This window comes from Vipera berus (genome assembly GCF_964194415.1).
Source record: "Vipera berus genome assembly, chromosome: 16".
Lineage (NCBI taxonomy): Eukaryota > Metazoa > Chordata > Lepidosauria > Squamata > Viperidae > Vipera > Vipera berus.
In genome coordinates this window covers 6,761,103-6,780,116 of record NC_138219.1, presented here as the reverse complement: position 1 = coordinate 6,780,116, position 19,014 = coordinate 6,761,103, and the positions used below count along the sequence as shown (strand labels likewise).

At 48.1% G+C, this 19,014-nt stretch overlaps 1 protein-coding gene across 3 annotated transcripts in view; it reads right to left on the bottom strand.

The window, feature by feature from the left end:
• Nucleotides 1–19,014, bottom strand: part of RPS6KA4 (ribosomal protein S6 kinase A4) — a 28,542-nt gene that overhangs the window by 8,686 nt on the left and 842 nt on the right. For 2 of the 3 annotated variants that reach the window (XM_081340936.1, XM_081340935.1), the window contains exons 2-15: nucleotides 13,946–14,020; nucleotides 12,752–12,970; nucleotides 12,534–12,649; nucleotides 11,337–11,444; nucleotides 10,226–10,306; nucleotides 9,510–9,613; nucleotides 8,922–9,072; nucleotides 8,160–8,351; nucleotides 6,029–6,154; nucleotides 5,391–5,524; nucleotides 4,089–4,182; nucleotides 3,394–3,564; nucleotides 2,373–2,564; nucleotides 106–265 (exon numbers count right to left, since the gene is read on the bottom strand). In XM_081340936.1, the coding sequence (XP_081197062.1) occupies nucleotides 106–265; nucleotides 2,373–2,564; nucleotides 3,394–3,564; nucleotides 4,089–4,182; nucleotides 5,391–5,524; nucleotides 6,029–6,154; nucleotides 8,160–8,351; nucleotides 8,922–9,072; nucleotides 9,510–9,613; nucleotides 10,226–10,306; nucleotides 11,337–11,444; nucleotides 12,534–12,649; nucleotides 12,752–12,970; nucleotides 13,946–14,020 (1,923 nt within the window). The remainder of the gene's footprint in view (nucleotides 1–105; nucleotides 266–2,372; nucleotides 2,565–3,393; nucleotides 3,565–4,088; nucleotides 4,183–5,390; nucleotides 5,525–6,028; nucleotides 6,155–8,159; nucleotides 8,352–8,921; nucleotides 9,073–9,509; nucleotides 9,614–10,225; nucleotides 10,307–11,336; nucleotides 11,445–12,533; nucleotides 12,650–12,751; nucleotides 12,971–13,945; nucleotides 14,021–19,014) is intronic. The other variant, XM_081340937.1, reaches the window with a different exon arrangement.

Genomic DNA, 19,014 nt, shown 5'->3' with positions numbered 1-19,014 from the left:
AAAAAGCATCTTTCAGATAACCAGGATCTGGGTGACTGAGCATCTCCGCTGACGTCTCCCCTGAAAGATCTGCCCTTTCCCAGCCCAGCTGTCCATCCCCATCACCTCGAACCAGCTCCTTGGCTTCTTCAGACACGTTCCTCCAAGCTTCGCTCTCTAGGGAGAACTGTCCTTCCTTGATTTTGTGCATGATGTCCGCGGCGTGGCTGGCTGCGCTGCCTTCCAGGCTACTGTGGAAGGGGACCTGGCCAGACAGCATGGTGTACTGGAAGGACGAGAAGAAAGAGAAAAAAAAATGAGCCGAAGGGACCACAGCAATATCTCGCTCTCTTCCCCCCCCCTCTCCCCGCGCGTGCGTGGCTTGCAGCCTGTCCTACCTGGAAGGGTGGTGGCTCGTGACCTCCCGGTTAGACTACTGCAATGCTCTCTACATGGGGCTGCCCTTGAGGACCACTCGGAGGCTTCAACTGGTGCAGAATGCAGCCGTGCGAGTTGTGATGGGGGCTTCCCGATACTCCCATTTAACATCTCTACTCCACGAGCTGCATTGGCTTCCGGTTGCCCTCCGGGTGAGATTCAAGGTGCTGGTGATGACCTATAAAGCCCTAAATGGCGAGGGTCCGGGATATTTGAGGGAACACCTGCTGCCGGCATCAAGTTCCCTTCGTCCTGTGCGCTCCCACAGGGAGGGCCTTCTCAGGGTGCCGCCGGCAAAGGATTGCCGGCGGGCAACACCCAGGGGGAGGGCCTTCTCTGTAGGCACGCCTGCCCTCTGAAACCAGTTACCCGTAGAGCTTAGGACTGCCCCTGATTTTCGTTCGTTCCGCCGGGACCTGAAGACCTGGCTCTTTGAGCTTTCCGGCCAGGACTGAGGAATTTTTTAATTTTTTAACTTATTGTAATTGGGTTTTTAATCAGAGTCATAGGGCTTTTAGATTTTAATTAAGGAAAATTTAATCTATTTTAATTGTTATTAAATTTTTGTATTGTAATGTTGTTTTAATTGCCTTGTGAACCGCCCTGGGTCCTACGGGAGAAGGGCGGGTATATAAGTTTAATAAATAATAAAGGGATTTTCTGCTTTGGCTGAATGGGGCCCTTCAGCCCTCGGAGTGTCCTGAACCCCTGGTTTCCCCTCCACGCCCCCAAACAATTAGCAAAGCCTGTGGGGTCCATGGGGCTCTCTGAGCTTGGTTGTTTTCTTGGAGATGTTTCATGACCCAACTAGGGAACATCTTCAGTGCTAGAATGGGGGGGGGGGATTGCAAAATGGAGATGGAGGAAGAGGACTGTGGGGTGCTTGGTGCTCTCTGAGCTTGGTGGTTTCCTTGCAGACGTTTCATGGGCCAACTAGGTAACATCATCAGTGCTAGAAGGGAGGGGGGAATTGCAGAATGGAGAAGGAGAAGAATGGGAGGAAGAGGAGGAGGAGCAGGACTGTGGGGGTCCATGGGGCTCTCCGAGCTTGGTGGTTTCCTTGCAGACATTTCACGACCCAGCTAGGTAACACCATCAGTGCTAGAAGGCAGCGGGGTCGGCTCTCACAATCTTTTAATACTGATGATGTTACCTAGTTGGGTCATGAAACGTCTGCAAAAAAACAACAACCCCTAGCTCGGGGAGCACCAAGCACCCCACCGTTCAACCCTACAAATGTTCTCTCCCGTTAATTACAAAATCCAAGGCGCTCTTTGTCTAACCGAACTCCCAAATTTGCACCAGATAACACACCTCCCCGCCTCCAGTTCTCCCGACAGCAGAAGGAATCTTAACAGTTGGGAGATTGTTAATAAGTAATTGTTAGAATCTGGCTTCTTACTCTCCTTTTTTTTTTCAAAACCACCCATTTGTATCTATAGTTACAAGCAGGTCTGAATCTTAACCAGAAAATCAAATGACATATACAACTGCAAAGTAAAATCACACACACACACACACACACACACACCCAAAACGATCCAGGAGCTATCCAACTCTGCTGGATTTCAGTTCCCACGAATTGGGAAACGGCGTGGCCTTGCTGGCTGGACGAATGATGGGTTTTAAACTCCCATACTTCTTGATTGCAAAAAAAAGCCACACCTCAATACTTTATACTTATATACCAGGGGTCCCCAACCCCAGGTCCGTGGACCGGTACCGGGCCGCGGCATGCCAGCAACTGGTCCGCGCAAAAAAGCAAAGCTCCATCCGCGGGATGCAGGCAGCACACCAAACCACATACCCTCCGGTCTGTGGAAAAACCTCTCTCCACAGAAGCGGTTCCTGGTGCCCAAAAGGTTGGGGACCTCTGCTATACATCGTACACAAACCCGGCCCATCGGCTTAGTTGAAGGACAGTCCCCTTGTCCTTTGGACCTCGGCTGGCTTACCAAGATCACCCCCAGGCTCCAGAGATCGCAAGATTCATCGTAGCCGCCGTCCTGCAAAAGCTCGGGGGCCGCGTACTGGAGGGTGAAGCATGGAGTCTGCATGGGCTGTGAGTTTTGAGGGCAGAGGCGGGCAAAGCCGAAGTCGATCACCTTCACGGGGGCGCCCTCTGTCTCGTCTGCGTATAGAATATTCTAGGAGTAAAGTCCCAGCGAATTATTGTTAATCCTTGAGGACAAAATTAGGGAAGCCCTCTTTTCGTTTCCCCATTTCTGGCTTGCCCTGTGGGTCTAACGTCGTGCGCTGCGAGCTGGTTAACCGATTCGGGGCACAGTCGGTGGCGGTCCATGACGCGCAAAGGACTGACTCGTGAAGGGTCATCCCAGTAGGCCAAGTGCCCCTGAGCAAGCCAAGCACATCACCACAGCAGCCAGGGAGTCCTTGACTTAGGACCATAATTGGGATCGGAATTTCCATCGTTAAATTTGAGGCAGTCGTAAGTTGGATACCACCTGTCCGGGCCTGGTTTCATAACAATTTTTGCCACAGTTGTTAAGCGAACCACATGGTCAGCAGCAAGTCACACGGTCATTAAGCAAATCCAGCTTCCCCCACTGGAGGGTTTCCCGCCAGAAAGTGGCTGGGAAGGTCCCAAATCGTGATCATAACAACCGCAGGATGCCGCCGCCGGTTGCTTTGATGGTCATGTGCCTGAACTGCGGTCCCGTGACCAGGGGATGGCGCGAGAGTCGTAAATGTGAACACGGAAACAGGGCGTTCGCAAGAGAGTTTCAGACGAGGCACATTCGCACCACCCTGCGACTGAATTTCCCCTCCTTTGATCGGACTGCACAAAACAACGCACCACGTATTAATCCCAAGAAGCTCGCTTCGCGACACGCTCAGGGAAAAAAACAAACCCCTCGGTTGATTCCCAAAGTGGCCCGACTCGTATAAATGCAACTTTGGGCCCTCAAACCGAGCTGCCTCGCTGGGAACCCAGCCTTCCCCTTTTCCTAGTACCTCGGGCTTCAGGTCCCGGTGCACCACACCCGAGTCGTGCATGAAGCTGACGGCGGAAACCAGGCTGCGCATGATCTGGCTGGCTTCCGACTCGCTGAAGTGTTGCTTCTTCTTGATTCGGTCCAGGAGCTCCCCTCCCCTCAGCAGTTCCATCACCAGGTAGGTGTGATACTGTGGAGGAGGACAAAAAGGGCATCCAGTGGTACCTTGGCACTCAGCTGCTTTGAAACTCATCCAATTTGGCACTCGATGCATCTAGACACAACTTTTTGTTGTCCCCGGTACTCATCGTTGGTTTGGTACTCAACGCACAAGCTAGTACTTGTCGGGGTCGGCTTGTGACTCACTACCTTATTCCTTATGGGAATTTTTTTTGGGAGGTATTTCTCGTTTTTGGGTACTCCTCGTGCCTTCCAGAACCAATTAATGATGAGTACCAAGGTATCCTGTATATCGGATAAATTGTGACGAACCATCTACTAAGAATAATATATTTTCCTAGTTTTCTTGCCCCTGTGAGGTAGGCTAGTCTTGGACCAAGAGGCTAGCTGCAGAGTCCCCTAACCAACTTCCAGCTCTGAGGTTGGACTTGAATTGGGGGGGCGGTGTCTCTCCAATCTTGGGATCCAACCCTTTCATCCTTAACCAGGCTGGGTTTCTCGAGACGCTTCCTCTTGGAGAATTAGATTCCTCACCTGGTCGTGATGAATATCGTGAAGCTTCACGATGTTCGGGTGGGTTTCGCAGATCTGCAAAGCCGCCACCTCTCGCTGGGTGTTCACTTCCATCCTGAACCGGAAAAAAGGAGGAGAAAGATGCCAATTCCACAACTATGAAATCCTTCTTTTCATTTCATTGCCTTTGCAATCCAGCCCGCCGTTCCTCCCTCCGTTTTCCCCGCAGCGCCAGTTCTAACCTCGCGACAGCCTCTTAAGGTAGCTATCAACATCCAGCCCGAGAATCCAAATAAAACTCCAGGTTCATTCCGTTTCCGAAAACCTTACTGTTTATTGAATACACTGCTTGGTTATGTCGAAGCGAAACTAGCTCTGAGGTTCCACAGTTCATAGACTTAAACGATAATTTCACTTCTTTACGGGAAGCGTCCGCTTCAAATCCACACCTGTTCTGATGTCCTTGACAAGGCTTCAGGCTCTCGCGGTCTTCAGCTGAATCGAAGTAGTTTCGTTTCTCCATCTACCCACTTCAAAGTAACACTTCCCCCCCCCCCCATAATTTAAGGCAAGTTGAAACGGAGGTTGCCCAAGTTTCATCCTTGACAGTAGCTTAGCGACACAGCTGACCTGACCTTCACGGCCAAAGGGAAAATTCTTAAACACAAGCCCAATCAGGAGCGAAAAAGTTTTCTCGGTCTTCCCATGCTGTGTGTCATGTTCTCACTAACGCAGAGGAGCAAGAGGATTGAAAATGGATTTTTCCTTGCTGGCTGATATTAACAGCCCAGGCCACCCACTTAAATCTGGCTCAAGATTTTTCTTGAGCCCTTAGCAGTATAGAAGAATGTCAGCTGTTGCAGGCTTTCCAGTTAGGGCCTTTCTCCCTTTAAAAGGCGGAGCGTTAGAAGGCATTTCTGATTGGCTGCTTCCATCGGTCCCTCCTGATTGGCTGGGGCCGTGTGTATAAATGCCCCTGCTCACAGCCTGGCTGGGGCATTTTGTGTGCTGCATCTGACCCAGGAGTTTCTGGCTCAGGAATCAGAGATGGACTCGGCATTAAAAAGAACCCAAAATAATAACATAGAATAAAAAGCGATAAAATAAAAAAGAACATTTCTGGATGCGTACGACTCCAAAGTCCAGGGGGCCTTCCAACTTGGCCCTTTGATGACTTCTGGACTTCAACTCCCAGAATTCCTCAGCCAGGCGTGCCCGGCTGAGGAATTCTGGGAGTTGAAGTCCACAAGTCCTAAAAGGGCCAGGTTGGAAGACCCTCCTGCCAAAGTCGTTTGGAGCAAGGGAATAAATAAAAATGGCTACCTTTTGCTGATGATTTTGACCGCAAATTCCGTCCCGTTTTGTCGATGTCGGCAACGGCGACAGACAGAGAAGCTTCCTTCACCCAAGGGGTCCTCCACCAGATCCATCTCATATTTTTGGAAGAACGAAGAATCCTGAGAGAGAGAGAGAGAGAGAGAGAGAGAGAGAGAGAGAGAGAGTTAATGAGTGAGAATGTTGATTCTCGCTCTTAGTATTGCAAGGACAATCACTTCATCGGGCTTCTGAGTGACCTGAATTCCAAAGGTGCATTTTTCACGAGGCAACTGGACACTCTTGTTTTGCTTTGAGGATTTATCAGAATATAAAACACGAAGAGGAATTTAAAAACTTATCAGAAAACTAGGAGGAGAGGGAGGGGGGGGAAATCGTGCAAAGAGGGAAAAGAAAAGAAAAAAAGGCAGCAGCTTCCGACGAGCACAGTGGAAAGATGACAACATTGCAACCGCAGCTTTTTACTTTTACACCACAGTAGGCACAAGCCCTTTCTACAACGCCCAAACGATCTGATTAGCAGAGTTGAAGCGAGTCGTGTGAACCAAGCCTTCTGGGTTGCAAGCCAGGATTTCTATCGTGGGATTTGCCCCGTTCCTCTACGGCTTCCGAGAACAATTCCCTACCTTCATCATAGCACTTTGGGCCACCGCAGAGCTTCCGGGACGTTCCCCGTCCAGCGCTGCCTCCAGTACGTCGGCAGTCACAGCGTTACGATTAAAGAGGATTGACGGGGCAATGAAGGAATATCCCTTTTGGGGGGGAAAAAAAAAGAGAGAGAGAAATGCATCAAACAGTTGTGGGAAAAGAGAAGAATTGGGGGGCGGGGGGAATATGAGCCCCTTCTTCCAATATTTGAGGGGCTGCCCCAAAGAAGAGGGGGTCAAGCTATTCTCCGAAGGACCTGAAGGCAGGACAAGAAGCAACAATGCGTGGAAACTCATCAAGGAGAGAAGCAACCTGGAACTAAGGATGAAATTCCTGACAGGGAGGACAATGAACCAGTGGAACAGCTTGCCACCAGAAGTTGTGGGTGCTGCATCACTGGAGGTTTTTAAGAAGAGATTGGACAGCCATTTGTCTGAAATGGTATAGGGTCTCCTGCCTGAGCAGGGGGTTGGACTAGAAGACCTCCAGGGGTCCCTTCCAACTCTGCTGTTCTATTATTCAGCTATTCTTTTTTCCTTCCTTCCTTCCTCCCTCCCTCCCTCCCTCCCTCATCACTTGACGTTTTCAAGAAGAAACTGGACAACCATTTGTCTGTAACGGTGTAGGCTTTCTTGCCTGAGCAGGGGGTTGGACTAGAAGACCTCCGAGGTCCCTCCCCACTCTTGTTATTCTGTACTTGGATTTGCACAGATCAGCAAGCAGAGCCCCAAGGTACGTTGACATCAGGACATATCTCTTCCAATAACCAGATTTATTTTTCTGACCCACTCGCCTTTCATCGGCGGAATCAAAATTTGTTGGGTGAATCGAGCACCTGAATTTTGTTCCTGTGACCCCAAGAACGATTCAACAGTCGTCAGCCCGTCGTAAGTCACTTTTTTTCACTCCCCATTGCAACGGTTGCTAAATAAATGCTTGTAAGTCGAGGACTTGCCCCTCTTGGCATTTGCACATCGAAGGTGAACAACCAAGCCTCTCTTTTTGAACTATGAAGGGAACCCCAATTCTCGGGCTGTCATTTCACCCAGAGGACCCCTGAAATTTCAGCCCAGCTTTGCAAGAGAGCCCACGCTGTTGCTGGCCACCCGCTAAGGAAAAGCAGGAAGTTTGAAGGAGCGTGCTGAAACTTGTAGCCAAAAAGGCAAGCAAGCAAAAAAATATATAACAAAAATAAAAATCTAGTCCTCAAAGATGGAAAAAAAAAACAAAGACAAAACCCACTTTTATTCTCGTTCCGCCGTCTTTGGCAAAGGAGGAAGTTTGTGCAAGACACTTCCTGAAACAATTCAGATCGTGAAAGAAAAGCTCTATCTGGTTTCTAAGCAAAAAACCGCAATTTTTTCTGGCTTTTTTTTTTTTTGCAACTCAGAAAGATCTTTTCAAAGTCTCTCTGATCTTTATTCTTCTCCCTGCAGCTTCCTTGTTCACTTAAATACCCCTTGTTCCAATTATTTGCAGCCCCTTGCCCAGGAAGTTTGAGTATGTGGAGAAACCTAAATTAGCGAAAATGACCATTTTGACCGATTAATTTTAATTTTATTACCTTGAACTACGTTTCCCAGGGCGCCTGTCCTGGGAGTGGGACCTGGGACTATTAGCCTGATATGAACACGCTACCAACAGTTCATCCTGGCGATAATGTTCTCTTGGTAATAACATTCTTGGCGAAATGAACTTTTAAGGGTTAGGGGAAATATCAGGCTAATAGTCCCAAGGTCCCACACCCGGAACAGGCGCCGTGGGAAATGTAGTTCAAGCTCAACAGACTACTGCGAATATTAAAATCTTTCTGCCCACGTTTGTCTGCAATTAACACACACACACCTTCCAATTTCAGGCAGTCGTCGAGTTACGACGATAATGGCTCCTGCCTATTACAGTGTCGTGACTCGCCCAGTTTTACGACCCTTTTTGCGGCGGTTATTAAGCGAACCCGGTGGTCGTACATCTGAATGCTGCAGCGGTTAAAACAAACCCATTGTTCGTTATGAGGCAGTTCTGCCCTAAGCCTTACCTCGGCAAGTGTTGATGTGTGGTTTGTTTTTTTTTAAAAATAAAATCATAAAACGAGGTTGTCACCTGCAATACCTGTGGGAATACGGCATGTGGGGGACGCACCTGGAAGACACGGTCTAAGCTGGGAGGGGTCCCAGCCGGAGAGTAGATGGGGTCCAAGGTGGTGAATTCTTCAGCAAAGTTTCGCACGTCCAACTCGTGGCGAATGAGGGGTTTAAACGGCGGCCTCACCCGGCGCGCTGCTAATTCAATCCAGTCCAGGCCCTGGAGGGGGGGGAAAATATTGGCGACATGATATAACTAAACGTCAGAGACAAACCAGCTCAGAGTTTCTCAACTTTGGCAAAATTATGTGGAATTCAACTCCCAGAATCCCCCAGCCAGCCATGCTTTAAGAGGGGTCGGCTTCAACTCCCAAGAATTCCTCAGCCGTCATGGTTGAAGAGGGTTGGACTTCAACTCCCAGGGTCTTGGCTAGAGAATTCTGGGACCTGAAGTCCACGCATCTTAAAAAGTCACTGTGTTTAAAGATCCCTGCTCTGAACAAAAACTGGGGGGGGTTTTGGTCATAGAACGCTCAGAACAGAGTTCCGACACCTTTTTTTGGATGGAACCTTGTAGGGTAGGCAAAGTGGGTTGTATGACATGTGTGAGTTCCGGCACCTTTTTCTTTTTACAAAAAACAACAACACTCGCAATAAAGCCAGGCGTTGTGTAATGGCAATCGGTTGTCCTGATCTGTGTGTTGCACAATTCTCCGGAAAAGGAATCCGGAGTGAAAGGCTGGCCAGGAATGAACTTGGCTCAAAGTCTCGGCAGGCTTGCAAACTTTACCCTGAAAAAGGGGTGCTCTTTAATCTCCTGGGCTCCCGTCGGGCCGGACCCCAAGCGTTTCTTGGGGTCTTTGCACAGGAGCTTCTGTAGCAGGTCGCGAGCCTCGGGGCCGATGAGCGACGGGAATGGCGGGCTGCACTTCAGGATCCGCCTGGAAGTTTGGAAGCAAGTGGGAAAAACTCAGATAATGTCGAAGCCCCCATTCAAGCAGGAGATGCTTTCAGACCAAGGGCTGACCAATCTCTTCTTAAAAACCTCCAGCGTTGGGAGCATTCTCAACTTCCAGTGGCCAGTCATTCCACTGACTAACTCTTCCCACGGTCAGGAAATTACTCCTTTTAATAGCTTGATTCTTGGGGGGGGATACACACACAATAATAATAATAATAATAATAATAATAATAATAATAATAATAATAATAATAATAATAATAATAATAATAATAATTTTATTTATATACCGCCCTTCTCCCGAAGGACTCAGGGCGGTGAACAAGGCACACATATACACATATATATACTGTACACATACATATATACATATACATATACATATATATTTTCTCCCCATTCTTTCTCCCACCTCACCTGGACACCTCCGCTTGCGAGTTCTTCTCCCCTTCCAGGGTGAAAGGAGAAGCTCCGGTCAGGAGCTCAAAGACCAGGATTCCCAAACTCCACCAGTCCACAGACTGCAAGGGGGGAAAAAAATGGCAACATGGGACTGAAACCAGTATAATAGAGGTAGTCCTCGACTTATGACTGTTTAATGACTGGTCGAAGTTCCAACAGCAGCACTGAAAAAAGGGGGCACACGAGATCGTGTGATGAAAATTTGGGCACCGGCGCATTACCACGGTTGCAGCTTCCCTTCCCTTTGGTGACCTTTCCTGCAGACTTCCGACACTCAGAAGTCCATTGAAAAAGGAATCTGGTTTCGCTGAACGATTGCGCGGTTAAATTAACTCTGATGATTTGCTTAAAAGTCGTTGGCAACAAGGTCACAAAATCGGGACGTTTTGCTTAACAACTGCCTGCCTTAGCAATGGAAATGCTGGTCCCAGTTTTTGGACCTAAATCGAGGACTACTTATACTTCACTCCCTCTGCTTTCCTCCTCTTTCTCCCACTAAGATGTCTCCCCCTCCGCTAGAAAAAGCTTTCCTTTTGCCACGCTGATTTTATCGAAAGCTTCAGCGCAGACAGTTAAGGCCGCCTCCTTCTTTCCCCCCCCCATACTTGAGAAACCTGCTTTCAGGGCTCTGGCTTGCCGCAGAGAATTTTTTTTTCCCCCAACTGTCTCACCTTGCCGTGTCCGCTTTTGCTGCGTACAATCTCGGGAGCCATGTATTCGATGGTGCCGCAAAACGAGAAGGTCCGTTCTTTCTGTGGCAAGGGGAAAGAAAAAGGGAGGGAGGGAGGGAGGGAGAAAGGGAAGGAGGGAAAGAAAGAAAGAAAGGTTAGGTCACCGTGAACTCATAGAGCAAAATGGACGTTGCCAACAAACTCGGAGTGCTTGGCTGTGGTGAGGAGGGCACTGACTTTTCTAGGCTGCCCTATCTACGTTTCCTGGTAAAAAACATGGGGAAATCCCATTGGAGGAAAATTCCACTTAGGGTTAGGTCACCATGAACTCAAGAGAGCAAAATGGACATCGCCATTTTTTTTAAAAAAAAAATTTGCACACGCTGGCGGAGGCGTGAAGAGATTTTATAAAACCCAGCTGAAGGCCTAGGACTGAGTTGACAGCGCGCGTGCCCACAGAGAGGGCTCTACGTGCCTTAGGGCCTATCCCCACTAAAAAAAAGCCCGCCCACTTTAAATACCTTTCAGATGGCTACACACCAACTCCCAGAATTCTCCGCCTGCTAGTCCACACATCTACATCAAGGGTCTTCAAACCTTGGCCTTTTTGGGACTTGTGGACAGCGTGCCTGGCTGAGGAATTCTGGGAGTTTATTTATTTTATTTATTTTATTACATTTATATACCGCCCTTTCCCAAAGGACTCAGGGCGGTTTACAGGGTGATTAAAAACAAAAATACAAAAGTTAAAAACAGATTAAAAAAAATTATATTCGTCCCTGCATAAGTAAAACCCCAGTTAAAATTAAAATTAAAACTAAAATTAAAATTCTCAGCCTGGGCCAGAGAGCTCAAAGAGCCAGGTCTTCAGGTCCCGGCGGAATGAACGGAGGTTGAAGTCCACAAGTCATAAAAGGGCCAAGGTTGGAAGACCCCGGTTCTAAATTGTTGGCAAAAGCTGGTCGCTGGAGCTGATTCTCCAAGCCATTCTGGCCGCCTCCACAAAGACTCAACTCCCTCCCCATTTCTATCTAAACCCTAATCCCACGAACCAGACAATCCTGGACGCTGTTAGGGGAAGACGCGAGCTTTTCCGACAAAGCGAACTCACATCCTCCGTCACAAATTCCTTGCTCAGGCCGAAATCGGTCAGCACCACGTGACCCTCGCTGTCCAGCAAGATATTTTCCAGCTTCACATCCCGATAAATGATGCCGAGCTGAGAACGAGAAAAGGACCTCTTTGGCCCTTGTGCCAACAAGCCACGATAATCTGACAAGCCCGCCCCGTAGCCTATTTTGGCTTACGAACACAAGAACCAGTAAATTCATCGTTAAGCAGGGCAGTCGCTGTATAAGGCACCCCGTGACTGCACCGATTTTACGAGCTTTTTTTTTCTGACGGAGGTTGTTCAATGAATCACCCGCCGGCTTCCCCCATCCACTTTGCTTGTCAGAAGCCAGCTTGGAAGGTCACAGCGGGGCATCACTTGATCCCGGGACCCGGCCACTCTCCTAATTGTATGACTGTCGTCACGTCAAACAGTCACTAAAACAATGGTCGTCAAGTCGAGGATTGCTTGCAACGATATTCTTAACTTGCAGCAGGAACTTCATCCGAGGGAGCCTTCCCTATCCACGGATCGAGGTGAAGGCAAATGAACCCCTGCGGCTTTTACTCTGTGGGTGTCGTTGCCGACTCTAGGGGGCGCTGCTCGTCTCCGTTTCAAGGCCGTCGAGCCAGCGCTGTCGGTAGACATTCTCCACAGTCAGATGGCCAGCGCGACGCCACGGAGCGCCAACAGCTTCCCACCGAAGGGCTGCCTATTTATCTACTCGCATTTGCCTACTTTCGAACTGCTAGGTTGGCAGGAGCTGAGCTGAGGACAGGAGCTCACCCGTGGTTGAGCCCTCGGGACTCGAACCTGGGCTGCCGGCTTTCCAGCCCACAAGCCCAGGGTCTTAACCCATGGAGCCACCGCGCCGCCCAGATGAATCAAAGCAATGCAAAAATAACTACAGGAAACGAGGGTGGCTACATTCACTTGTACCACCAGGTTTAAATCCTCAGTCTTGGTGAAACCTTGCAGAGGGAACACAGCCGAGCTGACTCTCCCCCTGTGCCTTTTGCACTGCCTCAGAGGCCCTCTTGCTTTCCCTCTAGCTCCCAGGGTCCAGCCCAAGCTTGTGGCCAACGCACCCCGTGGCTTTCACCGTGAAGAAACAGGAGTTTTCATCTAGCTCCGTCCTTCAGTGCCGGGCAGACGGGCAGCCCGAGAGATTGAATAAATGCCTAAACCAACCCTTACCTTGTGCAGGTGTTCGAGGGCCAGAATGATCTCCCCGCTGTAAAAGCGTACTTCCTCCTCCGAGAAGTGGTCCCGTTGGTACAAGTGGGTGAACAACTCGCCTCCGCTCACGTAGTCTGCGAAGGAAGGGGAAGGGGGACGGCAAAGAGACTCAGGTTGAACCCCACAGGACTAGCCAGCATCCCCTCTCGTCTCGCCTTCCAGTTCTCCCTCCCTACCCAGAATCAGATGGAGCTTGGAGTCCGTCTGGAAGGCGTAATGCAGCGTCACCAGGAAAGGCGACTGGCGCACGTGTTCCAGGACCGTCCGCTCGGTCCGCGTGTGTTCGGCCGTCTTGGCTTTAGCGACGATAGCCGCTTTCCGGAGCACTTTCATGGCGTAAAGCTTGCTGGCGTCGTGGCCGGTCAGTTTACGGACCAGGAACACCTTCCCGTAGGCTGAAGCGCAGGAGGAGAGCAAGAAGGAGGCCGGATTGAAAGGCAGTCCTCAATTTACGACCGTTCGTTTCGTGGCTGAAGTTGTACAACGGCACCGTTTTTCACACTCGCGACCGTTGCAGCACCCCCCCAGGGTCACGTGATCAACATTCAGACGCTTGGCGACTGGCTCGTTATTTATGACGGTCGCAGTATCCCAGGGTCACGGGGTCCGTTTTTGCAACAATGGGGAAGCCAGATTCATTTAACAACTGGGTTATTAACTTAAGGGCAGTGGGGAAAAAAGGTCATAAAACAGGGCAAAACTCAGCCGCTGTCTCACTTGGCAAGGGGCCTGTTTGACTCAATCGTGGCCGTAAGTCGAGGACTCCCTGTATGCTCTTGATTAATGAGATTTGGGCGGGGCATATTTGAAATATTTTGCCGAAAAGGCGAACTTTGAAAAGGATAAGACGGAACCTCTTTTTAATAACTAGGCCCCCTTTCAAATTTAATTCCTGCCCCCCCCCCGGGCAGTTTAGCACATCCCGGATCCAGAGTGAAATGCTCCAGTGTCTCCCTGGGGTGACGGGATCCCCTTTAGCGACCGTCTGACCAGCCAAGATTCGCTTAACAACCGTGTTGCTAGCTTGACAAAAAGCAGTGATTCAGTTCACAACTGTGGCAAGGAGGATCGTTAAAACGGGGCGAAATTCACGTGACAAATGTCTCGCTTAGTGACGGAAATTTGAGGCTCACTTTCGAGGACGGCCTAGCTTTCACTTTTGCAGCTTTCCTTCCAAGCTCTACGTTTCTCTCCCTCCCCCTGAATCAGAGGGGAAAATAGCTGCAATTTCAAGATTCTTAATGTTTGTTTTGTTAAAAACAAAAAAACCACGCTGTCTCTGTCATTAGGCAGAGCGAAGAAGCAGAAAGAGAGAGGGACGGAGAGGAATGCTTGCTAAAAGCCTTGTAAAAAACATGGTTTCCACTCACCTCCGGTGCCCAGGACTTTGAGCAATTCAAAATTTTCCATCCCCACCTTCTCCTCATCGTGCCCGGTTAAATTTGCTAATCGGGGAAAGGGAGACAAAATAAAAAAAAAATGCACGGGGTTATTCTGCCGTTAAAAGAACTTTTCATCCCAGCCCGAGATTTAAATCTAAATTGTATTCCACGTACAAAATCCTAAACCTGAAAGGACACACAGAGGTCATGTAACCCAACCCTCTCCTATTTTCAGGGCGCGATCAGCTCTGAAACTCCCCGCTTGTGTTTGAGGACTAGAATCTTGGCAAATGTTATTTGGACCCGGCTTCTTTTTCAGTCCGGGGCTGTTCCGAGTAGCAGTTCCAACAAAAAGAAGGGGGGAAAAAATGATTGGATCGTTCTAGAGACAATGAGGAGAAAAATGAAGTCCTCAAAGCTGTTCCAGGCTTCTGAGGAGAGCAGAGGGAGGGGGGAATTGAAATGATTTAAAGGCACAGTTATCTCTGTTTGTCCCCCGTGCACGAGGGTTTGCTTGGATGCATTGAAAAGATGCCTTCAAGAGAATTGCAAAACCAAACTATCCGTTTCTTTTTTAAAAAGCAACATTTTTTTTACAGAGGAGAGGAGGGCCAAAGCAGGGGAAATAGCCTTCAAAAATAAGGGAAGCAATGTTTCCTTAAAAACATCATGAAAACAGTTACTTAAGATAAACACAATAGAAAAAATAATAAGGAATAGAATAGAATAAGGATATGAATAGAATAGAATAGAATAGAATAGAATAGAATAGAATAGAATAGAATAAGGAAAAGAATAGAATAGAATAGAATAGAATAGAATAGAATAGAATAGAATAGAATAGAATAGAATAAGGAAATTAGAATAGAATAGAATAGAATAGAATAGAATAGAATAGAATAGAATAGAATAGAATAAGGAAAATAATAGAATAGAATAGAATAGAATAGAATAGAATAGAATAGAATAGAATAGAATAGAATAGAATAGAATAGAATAGAATAGAATAGAATAGAATAGAATAGAATAGAATAGAATAGAATAGAATAGAATAGAATAGAATAGAATAGAATAGAAATAGAATAGAATAGAATAAGGAAATTAGAATAGAATAGAATAGAATAGAATAGAATAGAATAGAATAGAATAAGGAAAATAATAGAATAGAATAGAATAGAATAGAATAGAATAGAATAGAATAGAATAGAATAGAATAGAATAGAATAGAATAGAATAGAATAAGGAAATATAGAATGGAATGGAATGGAATGGAATGGAATGGAATGGAATGGAATAGAATAGAATAGAATAGAATAGAATAGAATAGAAATAGAATAGAATAGAATAAGGAAATTAGAATAGAATAGAATAGAATAGAATAGAATAGAATAGAATAGAATAAGGAAAAGAATAGAATAGAATAGAATAGAATAGAATAGAATAGAATAGAATAGAATAGAATAAGGAAATTAGAATAGAATAGAATAGAATAGAATAGAATAGAATAGAATAGAATAGAATAGAATAGAATAGAATAAGGAAATATAGAATGGAATGGAATGGAATGGAATGGAATGGAATAGAATAGAATAGAATAGAATAGAATAGAATAGAATAAGGAAATATAGAATGGAATGGAATGGAATGGAATAGAATAGAATAGAATAGAATAGAATAGAAAATAAATATTCTTTATTGGCCAAGTGTGATTGGACACACAAGGAATTTGTCTCTGGTGGATAAGCTCTCAGTGTACATATAAACAACAAAGTGATAGGTCATAGAACATGAATCATAGTTATGATCATTAATCGTATTTTACAAACAAGTGATAAAGATCACTTTATCAACAAGAGCTAGCACAAGCCTCTTGCAAAAAAAAAACAACCAAAAGAATGGATTGGCTGCTAAAATAACAGTAACAACCGCCACAAATAATAACAGTGTTATGCCCCTGATATTCACGCCACTCCTAGTGAATACTGATCAGAGCGGCCTGTCAGTTTCGTAAATCAACTTAAAATAATATATACATTTGGTGTCCTAAAGAATCCCAGCAAATTCTCAGTCTTTAGGGTCACGTTAGTTAATGAATTAGTCAACTTCACTGAATTCAGAGGCTACCTCAGTGCCCAATGTTGGCATTTTGGCTTCAGCGGACTAAATTTATTATACAGGCTCTATTTCAGCCATCTGGGGCCCTTACTAGTTTTTTTTCCCTATAATCCTTAGCTTCAACATAATGTTTAAAAATGTTAACTGCATCGGACCATCTTTTTCCAGCTTAGCGCAACCCTCTGACCCACTCCACTCATTTATTAGATTCATTTAATGTTCTGAACTAAAACAGGCACGGTCGCACTAATTGGTAGTGCGTGGGAGGCCCTGTTTCTCAACTCCGCAATTTTAAGCTGTGTGGACATCAACTCCCAGAATTCCCCAGCCAGCACACTTTAAGGTGGGTGGGCTTCAACTCCCAGAATTCCCTAAGCAGCATGGTTTAAGATGGGTGGGCTTCCACTCCCAGAATTCCCCAGCCAACATCCTTTAAGAGGGGTGGACTTTAGTGCCCAGAAGTTCCTAACGTGCTTTAAAGATGACTGGACTTCAACCCCCAGAATTCCCCATCCAGCCCACTTAAAAGACATGTGGCTGAGGAATTCTGGGAATTGAAATCCACCCGTTTTAAAAGTTGCTGAGACTGAGAAACACTTGTGTAGGTTGAGCCAGGCACACCCCCACAAGGGATCAGAGGGGGCAATTGGGGCCCTCTCAGTGTCTCCTCATTGCTGAAACCTTTGATCATACACAGGTCACACCTCTCCACCCAATTTCACCCCATTTCCGGGCAGGTGAATCACAGGTGAACCAACAGGCAGTCAAGCGGGCCTACACTTGCCCAGGAGACTACCAGCCCAAAGGGCCTTTTTTCAAACCACACGCACAAACACGACAGCCCTTGCTTAAATCTTTCCCCACAGATGAGATCCCAAAGGAATCGGCTTTCAGATCAACAGCCTGCCTTCCCGGCGTGCCGCGTGCTTTTAAAATTTGAAAAAACAGCAACAAAACAAAACGGGCCCTCTAATCCACCATTTTAAAACCGTTTCCTTGTCCTTCCGGGGTGGGTGGGGGGTGGGGGTGTCTCTCAAGTAAAAATCCCTCCACGCTAAAGGCAATCAGAAAGGAGAAGAGACCGACGCACGTGCATGAAATACCCATCCTACAGCGGCTGCAGTTTTCTCATGATTTTGCAAAAGTGGGATTTAGTGGTTTTTTTTTTAAATGGTTCCGTCAAGTCAATGGAAAGGAGAAAAATCCTAAATCCGGATCCAACTCCGTTTCGTTCTGTAATCCACCCGCTATCAAACACTCAGCAATTCCTTCTCCCAAACAAGGTCCTGTCGCTAATAACCTTTCCCCGGCATGCAAGAGCATGCAGGTAGACTGCCCTGCTCTCTGGAGGCTCCATTTTTTTTGGAGAGCTGGAAGTGACAAATGCGGATAACCAGTATTGCTTAAAACGTCCTTGGCTTAAAGGGCACGTGGGTCACAATTACCGCTCTGTGATCCAGATTTATGATAATTAAGGAGCGGAAAGAAAAATCCTAAAAAAGGGGGGGGGGGCTGTGGTGTTGATTGACAAGTGAAGCAAATGGGGAGGGGTTGAGGTTAGGCTCTAGGCTGAGGATGCATCCCATAAGCCTACAGCTGGGTTCAGACACCATACTTAACCTGGTCACCCAAAGATGCAAAGGTATTGCGTTCACACATGGATCCCTTTTAATTAGGAAGTGTCTTCATTCCACCTTAAGTGTGCTGCTGGTCCCTATTTTTTTTTTCCTTCCAAACTTGGCAACTTTGGAGGTGTGTGGACTGCAACTCCCAGAATTCCCCAGCCAGCAAGTCCACACCTCTCAAAGTTGCCAAGTTTGGAAAACATGGACCTTTGGGTGCTACTGAGAAGACTCGGAAGCTTTCCAAATGGGCATAAGGCAATCTCCTTGATATGCACCCCTTGATATGCAATCTCCTTGACAGCCCCCCTCCAAAAAAAGGGGGGGTGCTGCTTTTAAGGCTCAACCCCCTGCCCAGTGGGGGAGGCTCCTTCCCCTGTTTGCACCAGCTCCCCACCCCCCCCCACCCCAAACTTAAGGCCAGCCGTGCCTCGATCACCCTTTCCAAAAACGCACCGTACAGTTTAATAGTGCTTTAATGTAAGGATGCTCAACTGCTGAAGGCAGAGGGGGCGTTCAGCCGCGAAGCAGCCCCCCCACACACACACACCCCGAAACAGCCTTCTGCACCCCTCCCACCACCCACCTGCCGCCGCCTCCAGGCGCCGCGGCTGCTCGCTCGCGCCCCCCACCACCAGCCCGCCCCCACGTGCCAATCCCGGTGGGGGTGGGCTGGTGATTCAGCTGCACACATAACCCCCCCCCACACACACACACACCCCACGGGTTCCCCCCGGTTCCAGCTGGGCGGAGAGGCGGGGCTTGCATCCATTAAGGGGCGGGGCTTGCCCCACTTTGAAAAATAACACTCGGCCAGGCCTGGCCAGCTGGAGCCTCTGGGTCTCTCGGGACGGGGAAGGGTCGCCTGGGGTAGATGGTTGGGGGAGTGGGGGGGGGGTCTCAGGCCGCCGGGGCTCCTGTCTTTGCCCGGCTCTGGATTCTACTCCTACCTTGCAAAGCTAGGAAGTGGCGGGGAGGGGGTGGGGGTAGTAGAAAGAAGCAACTGGTGTGTCTCCTCTCCCCTTCCCGGCCGCCGCATCCCGGGGACGGGCAGAGAAGTCCCGAGGGATGCCCGCGCCCTGCGTCTTTGCCCCCCCCTCCCCCCCAAAAAAATATCTTCTGCTACTGTGGCAGCGGGGAGGGAGGGAGGGGGAGCCAGTTTCCCTTCCCCATCTCCTGCCATCCAGCTCGCAGCGTGCGCCCCCAGCTGCCCCCCCCCACAACACCCCAAGAAGGAAGGCTGCTCCCCCAGGCGCTCCTTCCTGCGCCCCCAACTCCGCGGCCGCCTTCCAGGATCTCGACGGCGGCGGGGAGGGGGGG